This window comes from Oryzias latipes, chromosome 18 (genome assembly GCF_002234675.1).
Source record: "Oryzias latipes chromosome 18, ASM223467v1".
In the NCBI taxonomy this organism is placed as follows: Eukaryota; Metazoa; Chordata; class Actinopteri; order Beloniformes; family Adrianichthyidae; genus Oryzias; species Oryzias latipes.
This window is the reverse complement of record NC_019876.2, coordinates 13,772,410-13,785,396: the sequence shown is the minus strand read 5'-3', so window position 1 is coordinate 13,785,396 and position 12,987 is coordinate 13,772,410. Positions and strand designations below refer to the sequence as shown.

Here is a 12,987-nt window from a genome sequence, read left to right as displayed (position 1 = left end):
ATTACTTTTTAATTAATGTACTTCAGTCTAAAACATGGAATTAAGCATAAATAAAAATAAGTTGAAGTAAAATGAAAGGAAAAGACAAAACAATCAAATTCAGACACATAACCAATTTCCCCCTATAAATCAGCTCAACAGACAGCATTCCTATTCATACTATTGATTTTGAGTAGTGGTTATGCCATTTTTCAGACAAAATCACAAAGCCTTTTTATTGAGCTAATGTCGGCCACCAGTGGTCAAAAACCCTAATTATAACTTTAAGTGTATAAGTTTAAATCTAAATCCATACTCCAACAACATTAACATAAACTTGAAATAAGCACCATTACCACTGAGTTTGTCTGTGTTATTCTGTTTCTATTTTGCAAAATCAAAAAGGAATTCATTATCATCTATTCTTGGGCTCCCTCCTGTGGCAGATTTAAAATAATGCATTTTTTCCTAATGAGAGAAGGAAGGTCTTAAAGAGCCTACATCATGCAAAATCCACTTTTTTGGGCTTGAAAGTGTATTATAGTGTTAAGTTCTCATGAAATAACCTTAAAGTCGCATTTACATCATTCCACCTTTTGTGTAGGGTGCAGATGAAGTCACATGTACATCAAGCCGATGGAGGTGGTCTTCCAGTCTTTGCCTGTAACCCTAATCAATGATTATTTTTCCAATCTTAAGAAAAAGCTCTTTTCTGTCTGTGGTTCATGTTTAGTGCAAGACCCTATGACAAACGGACAGTCCCTTCAAAGGGTCTATATCATGCAAAATCAAATTTTTGAGTTTTTTAGTGTATTAGTGTATGTATTCTGAACACCAGCCCCTCCCAGTCCATGAAAATGTCTGGGTCCTCACATTGTGACGTAGACCAGTGAGAACAGCCTCTTCCAGGGAGAGTCTGTGCTAGCGGTGGTCTAAACACTTTCCTTTTTATTTGCACAATTTCGTTTCATGGGCAAGAGGCAGACACGATACCGAGGCTGACTCTAAGTTGACGTCACCCACAAGGAGTGACAAGAAGTGCCTCACAAATCGATTTGTAGAAAAATGAACTGAGAAAATAACTAATATTTAATTAAAGAATTGTTCTTCAATGTGCCAAAGGTGATATATTATCATATATATGGATATATTTTACTTTGAAAGTTTTAAGAATAGCTGGCCTATATCAATAGGCCAGCGGGCAGTGCAGGACGTTTAGCACAATAGTAGCCATGGCTTGGAGAAGTCACTTTTTTTAACTTTAAAGTTGACAACTGCTAATAAATCTTCAGTCAGAAATACTATGCTTACATACTAATAACTCAAAAACTGCACAGTATAAGAGTACATTTGTGAGGAGATTGCTTTGTTATGTGTCTTAGTATTATTATTGCAGTGATACATAATTAGAAACATATAAGGGACGCCCCGGGCCTCGAGAAATGCTCCTGCGGGCTGGAGTCGTCCTCCGCTGGGGACCTGGCCGGGAGAAGAAAGAAAGGAGAAAAAAATGTGCTTAGTGTATTCAAACACAGCGACATATGTTTCAGAGGCAAGGCAAGTTTATTTTTTAATTCAAAGTGCTTCACAAAACAGGAAAATGCATTAAAATCACAATAAATAACAGTGCAAAGATAAAAAACATACATAAGCAATTATAAAATTTACCTTTAAAGAAAGGAAAGGGAAAAGAAAATGAAAAGAGGTGTCGATAAGAACCCTTCAGTTATAGACACGGCTAAACGGGAACGTTTTGAGTCTAGATTTAAACCTTAACACAGTAGAGGTCTGTCTCAACCTCAGGGAGACTGTTCCAGCTTTTAGCTGCATAAGATTGAAACGCTGATTCCCCTTGTTTAGTCTTGACTCTGGGCACCCGCAGGAGGCTGGTCACTGAGGTCCTCTGAGTCCCAGATGGTTCATATGGCGCTAACATGTCAGAGATGTACTTTGGTGCAAGGCCATGGAGAGACCTGTAAACAAGCAGAGCTGCTTTAAAGTCTTTTCTTTGAGCTACAGGAAGCCAGTGCAGAGACCTGAGCACAGGACTGATGTGATGGTCCTTCCTTCTAGTCAGGACTCGAGCAGCAGCGTTCTGGATGTACTGAAGCTGTTTAACTGCTCATTTGGGGAGGCCAGTGAGCAGGCCGTTACAGTAATCTCACCTACTGTAGACAAAATGCATGAATAGGTATCTCCAGGTCTGGCTTTGACACTACGTTTTTGGATTTTGGCAATGTTCTTTAGATGGTAAAATGCTGCTGATGTTACTGTCTTGATATAGCTGTTAAAGTTCAGGTTAGAGTCCATGAGTACCCCCAGGTTTGATTTGAAGCTTTTAGAGACAGAGAGTTAAGGTAACTGCTGACACCTTCTCTTTGTTTCTGTGGACCAAAGATGACTTCAGTCTTGTCCGAGTTTAGCTGGAGAAAGTTGTTTTGCATCCAAGCACTGATCTGTTGGATGCAATAACTAAGTGGATCCACTGGTCCATATTCACCTGCTGTCAGTGATCATACTCAGTGGATCTGAGTATGAGACACAACTTCCAGTTTCAACAAAATATTTCCTGTCTTCTAGATAGGACTTGAACCAAGTAAGGGGCAGAGCCAGGAAATGTTCCAGATTAAGCAACAAAATTTTCAGTACAGACTTTAGAAATCTAGTGGGTAACACATCAAGGTAACATGTAGATGAACTAAGACAGGTGATGATCTCTTGGACAGTTTTGTCAGTTACAGGTATCAAGGGAGTCAGCTTAGAGTGACTAGGTTGCTATTGGGTACTGGTTATTTGTGTTGTGGAGTTCATGGCTTTTTTTAATGCCCTGAACCTTGTCATTGAAAAATACAGCAAAATAATTACATTTAATAGTGCAAACCAGTTCTAATGGCAGCTGAACTGGAGGGTTTTTTAATTAGTTTACTGTTGCGAACAAGATACGAGAGTAGCTGCTGCAAAATTTCAATGATTTCAAAAAAGTGCCTTTCCCTTGTTTTGCATAAGGATGTTCGATTGGCCGTTCTGTCTGTTAATCAAGTGACGTATTAGTATTTAACTTTGATGTCCCGTGATATACCGTCACATCTACGTAGTGAGCACTCCTGCTCTATAAAACAGGGGTTTTGAGTCCTTAAATATGATATTTTTCTTGAGGAATCAACCTCACATTGTCTATGGGGCATCCAGTAACTGTAAAGGAGAACTGGACTGAATGTGACATCACCAATAGAAAATGCCTAACTTCCGTATTCATTGAAATAAAGCTTATTTAAGCATTTGGAGCCAGACGACGACTGTGAGCAGTGATTGGCTTGAGATTTTCTGAGCCCATGTTTCTATGGGAACTACTGTTACCAATTTAGAATGTCCTCAGGAGAATTCGTCAATCAAATGTTTTAAAATTTTGGGGTGGGGCCAGCGGGCAACAAGTGCCTTTATTGAGGCATCTGATTGGTCAGTTTACAACTTGAACATCTTGCAATAAAGAAAACATTTGAAAAAAATTTGGATTACCAAGAATATGTTAAAAAAGGTATCAGAGCAAGAATGGTGATTCTGACAAATAGAGTGACTGAGTAAAAGCTGTTTATTTCTCTATAGAACTCTATGGCATTTTTGCTTTTTGGAGCCAGCAGGTACTTCCTTTTTGGAATATGAGAGGGAGAATTGCTAAGTCCAGTTCTCTTATGCAGTTAATGGGTGCGACATTCACTGAAGTGAGATTTGCAATCTCAACAAAACCTTCATGTCCTTATTTTGAAAGTGTGCTGGAAGTGCATTTTGACATTCTCAGCCTTTTTCCTATTTATGTATAGCTGTGGTTCCACAGTGGTTGTGTCCGAAATTCTTTCACTACTTACCAGTTTGTGCACTTTCAAACAAACTGTCTTTATATAAATATAAATAAAACCAACTACATCATATTTGGCTATAGAAAAGGGGAAAACATCTCTGAGTTAAAAATTGAGGATGTTGTTCTTGAAAGAGTAAATGAAATAACATTTCTGGGAGTAATTTTGAATCATACATTATCATGGAAACCACACATAACTTATGTTCTCTCTAAATTGTCCAAATCATTAGCCATCCTACATAAAGTCAAATATTTTTTAAACACAGCAACATTGTATATTTTATATTGTTCCCTCATTTGACCTATTGTCTAGAAATCTGGGGGCATAGTTACAAGTCAAACACAAAACCAATTTTTATTCTGCAAAAAAAAGCAATTAGAATTGTAAATCACTCTTCATACAATCAATCCACAAACCAAATATTTCCTAAATTGAGGGCAATTAAATTTTTTGATTTAGTAGGAATTTTTATGTTTAAAGTTAAAAAAACAATGTGTACCTGCCAAAATACTGAGTTTGTTCGAAATAAAAGTTAATAATTATGATTTTCGAGGTAAAGATATGTTTAAAAAGAAAGTGGTCAGAACTAATGCATTAAGGAATAGTATTTTTGTTCATGTGGAATTTATTATCAAACGAACTGAAAAATGCAAAATCCATACTGCACTTTAAGAAGATGTATAAATTTAAAATGTTTCAAAAATACCTTCTGGACTGAGAGACTTTGGTGGTTGTGAGGTCATTTTGAGAAGTGTTAGTTTTTGTTTTTTTTTTTGTTTTTTTCCTCTTCTTTTTTTCTTTTCTGATTTAAGGTTCTAACAATTTGTAGGTAGATGTGATGTTTGTATTCAGGGTTGGGGAAATAAGCCTTGGCTTCACCCAACTCCTTTTTCGGTTAATTTTGTTCAAATGTTTATGTTGACATTGATCAGTGTCAATGTTTATGTTGATGTTTTTTAAGTTTGTTTGTTTAACATAACCGAAATAAATTTTTCTCACTTCATAGTGTATTCACTAATTTATAATGCTGTCCAAATCTAAAACTCCAAAATCGACTGCTGTAGAAATTTCTCAAAAGTCTCGGTGTGCATCGAGGCTTACTAGATTGACGACTATAGAACACAATACATTGCATTTGAACATTTTTGTGAACGAAAAAAAAAGTATTTTAATTTCTTTTTCTTTAGAAACCATCTAAGTTTTCATCATCTGAACACAAGCTTTTCCAAGTTTTAAAAGGAAAAAAGCAAAAGGTGACTCTGCAGGGAATCAGTATAAAAATGATTTGGTTTGAATGCCACATTAAAATGACAACCACGTGGTCATTCCATGTGAGATTGGATCCAGGAACATGTCTTAGTCCTGGAAAGAGGTGAAAGACCACAAACTGCCGGGGGCCACATTCTTGGTGGGGTTTGTTTTTTCATCAAACTGTGCTTGAACGTGTTAACTTGTCTGAACCGGCTAGAACATTGATTCTAAACAAAGGCTGCCTTTCTGGTTGCAGCACTGCCACCTAACGGTCACTAAAATACTTGTTGCCTCAAGTGACAGACTTATTAAAATTCATCTTTTGAGGGTTATTCCTTTTCTAAACTTGATAAATATACTATAAATATACTATGGTCATTATGAAGTCTGTTTAAATCAAACCAAAATATAAAACTAAACTAAATGTTGCAGGATGTTGTCAGTTCAAAAAAGGCAGCTAACTAAAGATATTGAGCAGCTTTAACTCTTTACTACCCTGAGGGTGTAAAATGTTGTCTAGTAAAAAGGTTGTGCGATGGAGTAAGTGTTAGTACTCCAGACTGTATTTGGTGGAAATGCAGTTTCCAGTGCTGAGAATAAAAGATCTCCAGTGACTTGCTCCAAATATGCTAAAAGGTCTTAGTTCAGTACTGGAGATTACAATTAAAGTGGAACAAAACAAAAACTAGGTCTGTGCAGTGTTCTGAGAAAATACAGTCTTAAGATGCTTGGTGATGCAAAGTCTCTGAAGAACTTTAGGCTGCTGCACCTCATCGCCCTTTTTCAGGTGCAGGAACTGTTTTTGACGTGTTTGAAATCTATAATAAGATAATTTGGCTTTTAGCTGTTTAAAGTCCCACTCTAATCATCTTTTGATCTATCTGTCCTGGGTACACCCCGCCTTTGCCCAATAGTAGCCGGGACACCGGCAACTCTGGATAGATGGAATTTTCTTTGTATATGTCCTCCATGACAAAAATAACTTGTTAAAAACAGGATTTTTCATCAGAGTGGGTCTTTACAATGTCATTTAAGACCGCATATACAAAGAAAATCAAACAAAAGACCAGACTCTGCTGGTTTTTTTTGTGGACACGTGATTCGACTGCCTTGATCCCTTTTGTGTTTCAGCAAACTGTGCCGTTTGCCTCATAAGGGTTTCCACTAACCGGTTTTAACCACCACAAAATCCCCATTTTCAAGTAATCTCTTCATGAATTTGGACTTTCACATTTTCCCATACCTTATGACACAGCAGATACTGGAAATGTTTTTTTTATTTTATTTACAGGGAATCACGTTGTGTTAAGTAAACATTTAAGATCCATTCACCAAGAATTTAAGACAATTTAATGCTTCATAAAGTTTATTTTAGTGCATTTCAATTTAAGACTTTTTAAGGTTTCTTCTTTTTTCCTGTAATCAGGTTTTTTTAGTTCTTCCTCACCAAAAAAGAGGGTCTAAGGTTCATATTTCATGACTGAATTTATGTTTTTGTACAGTTATTGTTGTGAAGCCCATTGAGACAACTGTTGCGATAGGGCTAAATAAATAAAATTGAATTGAATTTAAGGTTCCATGCCCACCTTAAAGATAAATTGCTCAGAGTGCATATAATAATGTCATCTGCAGTTTGCATTTGACCAGGTTAACCCCAGAGTAACAAAAGGTCAAAAAGGAGTCCCAGCACAGATCCTTGTGGCACTCCTCATAAGATTGACCAGCATTGGCTCTGTCGAACAGGAAGTAGGTGGGACAAAATAAGCACTGAGTCCACCCATAAGTCTGCAAAGCAAAAAGCTATTACCCCACATTTGTAGAAATAAGAGCCATAATAAAAGTAAAATTGACTTGGAAAAAATTGACCCTTTGCTGCCTGCCCACAGTTTTTCTGATTTATAAATAAAGCAATATACATATACAAAATCTTTAAAACCAAACTGTAAAAATATTTTTTGGATGTAAAATCAGTAGGAAATGTCTCCCTTCTGCCACCAGCCTTCAGTGGTCCTTGGAGGAACCGTAAACATTCTGCATTTCCCAGTTTGGGAACAGTAAGTGGGGGCTTGGTATGTGTATAGTGTTTAGAAGAAAAATGACAGAGACCCACAGTCTCATTCTGGTGATAATTTGGCTTCTAGGCAAACTTCTTTTTAAATAGAAATCCTTTTTAAACTTTTATTTTGAAGAAGATTCAGACATCTTTCATTGCTGAAGTTTAGCTCAACTTAGCAATACTCATTTTCCTAAAAAAATAAAAAGAAAGAAAAGAACATGGGCAAAAATGTATTCACATCAACTTGACTTAGTTAGGACTTAGTTAGGATTAGCATTATCCTCCTGACTACCAGCAGTGCAAATTTGTCTCTAAACCTGAATATCTCCGACCACTGCACACTAAGAAAGAAAATGTGCTTATCAATTTGTGATGTGGATATATGGAACGGGTTGAATGAAGGTTTAAAACAAAGCAACAGTTTACAGGTATTCAAAAAAAACATACAAGATATCACTGATGAAGCTTTACAAGGCTAAAAATGATCAATATAAACAAAAAATGTCACTTCTGCATAGGTGCCTTACAGAAGGTAATTTGAATGTTTAGAGGAAAAAAGACAAATATGCACAACATAAGTTGGTGGAATCATACAAGATTTTTCTTCTACACAATCCTTTTTAAGCACAATGTTTGGTTTTATTTGTCCATTGTTAACTCTTGTGTTTATTTTCATTTTGTGTGGTTGCAATAAAAAAAACTCCTTTTAGTATCTACGGAAGATATTTGGGACTTCTAAATGTGAGGGGAGGGGGGACTCTGGGAATAGTAGTTTTTGTGGGATTCAAAAAAATGTGATTGGAAAGCTTTTTCTTTTCTGGTAGTCAGGAGGTCAGGAGCACTTTCATTCCAAGCTGTTTGGGTCATGCCAGAATTTGATATGTGGGAAGATAAATGTATCTGAACTGTGGTGAGAAGCAAGTAAGCTTGATCTGGTCTACCTGTAAAAACAAGCTGACTCGTAGGTGAAGGAAAAGATTAAATGATTCTGGAAACCATGGAGTGAAGCAGATCGAAACCTAAAAGAGTAAGTGATTTAAGCACTTTTCTTATTCAGAAGGGAAAAACAGAACTGGCCACAGCTTGAATTCAAAAGAAAATGATAAGAAAAACTTTTTTTAGAGCAAAAGTAAAGATGCTTATTGACATCAGAGGACGTCTGATACAAACCTTCCTGTTTTTTCCCCCTCATCAGTACCTGTTGTGGGCTAGGGTTAGAAATTGCCCCCAAATGAGTTGCTAATATAATTGGAAGACATTTACAGTTTGTTTTGTCTCCTTAGTGTGAAACCAAACCAAATGAAAGTGTGACATTGTTGAAATTCTTTTCCCAGTCTTGGGTACTTTTCTAATGTTAAGACAACCTTAAGTTAAAAGTTAGACTTTGAAGAAAGAAGGAGTAATCGGTTTCTGGCTTTTACTGGAAGTTAGAAAAAAAAGGGGGGGGGGGGGGGGGCTTTTATCCATGGGGGATTAGTCACAATATTCACCAACTAATTACACAACTGCTAGTATTATTATCTACGTATGAATGACTCTATTCATTTCTTCTCAACTTTGAGATCAGATATTACATAATAGCCAGACATTGCAGAGTTTTTTTTTTCAACTTTATTTCTCTTTTTATGCAAACATTATTTGGTGGCAGTTTTAAAGTTTTTTACGCTTTTTATTATGGCAATATTATATTCCATTATTTTCTATTTTGTTCTACCTTATTCTATTCTTTTAAATAATCTATTCATGTTTGACTGCATTGCTGGTAATAAACTATGTTTTTAAAATGATCTTTTAAAAAAATATGTACTAAAAAATGTTATTGAGTTAAAAATGTGTGGAAAATGTTTTCTTTTTTCTTAAGTTAGAGGGGTTGATTTATTGTATCTAAAGTTCCAAAACTTAATGAATTTATTTATTTATTTACACTTTATGATATTATTTACATATTTTAAAAAAACTGGTGGATGATAAATCAGGTATTTCAATTTGAAGTCAACATGATGCAAAACTCGATTGGCTTCTTTACTGGCCTAATTTCCTCAGAGCTACAGAGATTTTTTTCATTCCTGTTTTTCCTCCTTAATTTCTATTAGGCGGTTCATTCAGATGTCAGGAAATTCCACTATAATATCATGCTCATTGTGGTATTTTGAAATTACCTAGAAAATAGAAAAGTGCTCCCTGTACAGAGTTTTAGTATTATTATTTTTGTTTGTTTTTAAATGGTTAAAATGCTTCTTAGTTAACCTAATAATAATAAATAAAAGGTTTTGTATTTTTGGGGGGCTGGCTAAGCATACAAAAATGGACAAATCAAGTTGGCATTCCCCTTTCAAACGTATACGTTCTTTTTGGAATGAAGGAACCGGAACAAAAAACGGAACCCTCGACTTTCCCCCGACCCCGTCCTCTCTGGAAGGGTGTTATGGGCTTAACTGACCCCTACCACAGATTTTCCTCCCCTGACGTCATACTACCTCTAAATATTTAAGTACACGGAGCGCTGAACACTAGAGGAAGAGCGATGACATTAGGGTAACATTTTTGGCATGGGGGCATTTTAACGCACAACACCTGCCCCCCCATTAAAAAAAGAAGTTACGTTAGAACAAAATTAAGATATATTGTTTTTGTTTTTTCCCCCTCTATTACGCTTTTTTGTTATTTAGCTTGGAAAAGGAGCTCATTTGCAGATTTGGGGGTTTTGTTTTGTCAAAAAGAAATTCGGCTGGCCATGAACGGTCTGGACCGCGTGCCTTCCGGAACCAATTAAAGACCCTCTCGTAGCGATCGTGCCAACTCGAACATGCGCAGTCGCCGCTCGTTCGTAGGACTTCTGATTCGTGTTGAGAGAGACCGCGAAAGTCTGCGAAAACACCCTGAAGTTGTCAGACAAAAATACTAAAAGGTAAATTTGCTGTCGGTGTAGGTGAAGACTCAGAGGGTGAGCACGAAAAAGATAAAGCTCAGAACATTTGTTTGCTGTTAACCTGCTACGTCTTTAACCCGGGCTGAGTGGAAATGGCAGAGCAGCAGCAGCAGGAGGAGGAGGAGGAGCAGCAGGCGTTATCCGTGCTGGAGACGCCGGTGTCTGGCCCATCCCGGACGGGGCGTGCGGTGAATCTAGCTCGGCTGCTTCACCACGAGTGCACGGAGCTGCTGCGGCTTTACGTGAGTCACGAGCTGCCGCGTTTGGTTGTGGTCTTCTTTTCGCCAGACATGGTGACCCCTTTGCTTCTCCCCGTTACATCATGATGTGGCACGTTCCTGTGCTGAGGCAGCTAACTAACTACCTGTCCTGTGAAAATATGGTCATTAAACCCCCACCAGAGTGTTTCTGTTGACTGTAAATACACACAAAAACACAATTCTCCTCAATCTCTGGCTGTTTCATGTATAATTAATGAATCGATTTGTTTTTTCTAAATTAGTAGGTTTTCCATCAATAGAATCAGAAATGCCAGTAAAAGTGAAATATGCTACTTGATTTTCACACATCAAAGACATTTTACATATTTTCTAATTTATATATTTTTTCCCTCCCATATTTGCTTCAGAAAAACAGGGAGACCTTTCTATTGGACCACACCCCTGATGGCTCACGCATCGTGTCCCCGTCCCCCCCAGAGGAGGAGCCCAGCGCAGAGAGGCAGGTGCAGCTCCTGCACTCGGCACTGCGGCAGTGCCTGGGTCTGCTGCACTGTGTCATCCAGAAGGAGGAGGAGGAGTGGGGCAAGCTGGAGGAAGACTACGAGTCCATGAAGAAGAACGTCCGAGTGAGACTGGAGGATTTGCTCTACACAACCAAGAATCTGGTGGAAGATGAGGACGGGACCCTAGAAGTTACCCCGGATCACCAGTGTACCGAGGTGAAATCCTCACTCAGTGCATTTTATTGAAAGGGTTTAATTTGCTACATTGAAAGATTAATGGAATCCTTGAGTAGCAAAGGAAATGTGCTGTTTGATTTTTTTTGCTTGTAATCCCGACTCCAATCATCCTTTGATCTATTTTCAAAAGGTTTCCAGTGGTCTTTTAATTATGATTATGTCGTTTTTAACAAAAATCAGCAAAACCTGCACTGTTTTCTTGAACATAGATTCTGCAGAGCGGCATGAGTAATACGCATTTTGCAAAAGATGGCGTAAACTGTGATGAATGGCTTCCTTAAATGTGCTAAAGCAATCTAACGGCAGAGTGAAATGGTTAACACATCAAGCCGTTGGCACGTTGACCAATCGGATGGACGGTTTCTTGCCGTTGACGAAGCCCTTTTATAGGTAGTAGGGACCGCACAGGGTGTCACTGCGCCTGTTTCCTTTACCATTGGAAAAACTTGGTTTCCGCTTTGGAAAATCGACGGTGTTAAAATATGCGTTGCAGTGCTTACTGGGATAGCTTATACTTTGATTTCGAATCGAAAAAAAGTAAAGTGGACAAGCTAACGGTGAGCGAACGGCAACTTTCTCACAACTTTGGTTCCATTTCACAGCTTTGTGAAAGGTACAAGATAAATAAGCCCCCCCCACAAACATTGAGGAAAATTGACAAAACGCATTCATCGTTGCAGACCTAAGTTTTTCACATGACATCATGACGAACATTGTAAATAAGCGTGATAAAGAGTGGTCAAGGGTTCAAGCCCTTAATACGGCATGATAAACTGCAGCCAGAGGACTTGAAGCATTTTATAAAACTAAATGAACAATTCTTTAAAAAAGATTAAAACCTTCAAAATCACTTTTACCATGTCATGTTAGGGCACAGACAGGGAAGATGTGGTATCAAAAAAGACCAAAAATCCTTGATTTGTCTAGCTGTGATTACCATGTTTTCCCATTGTTTTGTAGCAGCAAAACAAAGGCGATCAGCTAGAGTTAAAATATTAGTAACTAGCTCAATTTTAGGTCTATTGGGCAAGTTTTTGTATTTCTGTGTTCAGAATTGGAAACTCTATCGTTTGTGACCACCAACATTTATCTCTTAACCTTAGAAATTTGTGGCCCCTATAGGTAGGGTCATTTAGGAATATACACTAACCAAAAATATAAACGCAACCCTTTTGTTATTGCTCCCATTTTTTATGGTATGAAGTCAAAGATGTGTAACATTTTCCACATACACAAAATAACCAGTTCTCTTACATATTGTTCAGAAATCTGTCTAAATCTGTGATAGTGAGCACTTCTCCTTTGCCAAGACAATCCATCCCAACTCGCAGGTGTGCCATATCAAGATGCTGATTAGACAGCATGATTATTGCACAGGTGTGCCTTAGACTGGCCACAAGAAAGGCCACTCTGAAATCTTCAGTTTTGTTTTATTAATTGGATCAGGGGACTCAGACAACCAGTCAGTATCTGGTGTGACCACCATTTGCCTCATGAAGTGCGACACATCTCCTTCGCATAGAGTTGATCAGGTTGTCTATTGTGGCCTATGGAATGTTGGTCCACTCTTTTTCAATGGCTGTGCGCAGTTGCTGGATATTGGCAGGAACTGGAACACGTTGTCGTATACGCCGCTCCAGAGCATCCCAAACATGCTCAATGGATGACATGTCCGGTGAGCATGCTGGCCATGCAAGAACTGGGATGTTTTCAGCTTCCAAGAATTGTGTACAGATCTTTGAACATGGGGCCGTGCATTATCATGCTGACACATGAGGTGATGTTGTTGGATGTACAGCACAACAATGGGCCCCACAATCTCATCACAGTATCTCTGTGCATTCAAAATGCCATCAATGAAATGCACCTGTGTTCGTCCCCCATAACATATGCCTGCCCATACCATAACCCCACCACCACCATGGGCTACTCGATCCACAACATTGACATCAGA

The 12,987-nt window shown here is 38.0% G+C and overlaps 1 protein-coding gene across 2 annotated transcripts in view; it reads left to right on the top strand.

Moving 5' to 3' along the window:
• Positions 1–9,738: 9,738 nt before the first annotated feature.
• LOC111949219 (ciliary neurotrophic factor-like) overlaps positions 9,739–12,987 on the top strand; it is an 88,032-nt gene continuing 84,783 nt past the window's right edge. Inside the window, exons 1-2 of one of the 2 annotated variants that reach the window (XM_023965791.1) lie at positions 9,761–10,314; positions 10,701–11,012. In XM_023965791.1, coding sequence (XP_023821559.1) covers positions 10,165–10,314; positions 10,701–11,012 — 462 coding nt within the window. In that variant the 5' untranslated portion in view covers positions 9,761–10,164. Of the gene's footprint in view, positions 10,315–10,700; positions 11,013–12,987 lie in introns of both variants that reach the window. The other variant, XM_023965792.1, reaches the window with a different exon arrangement.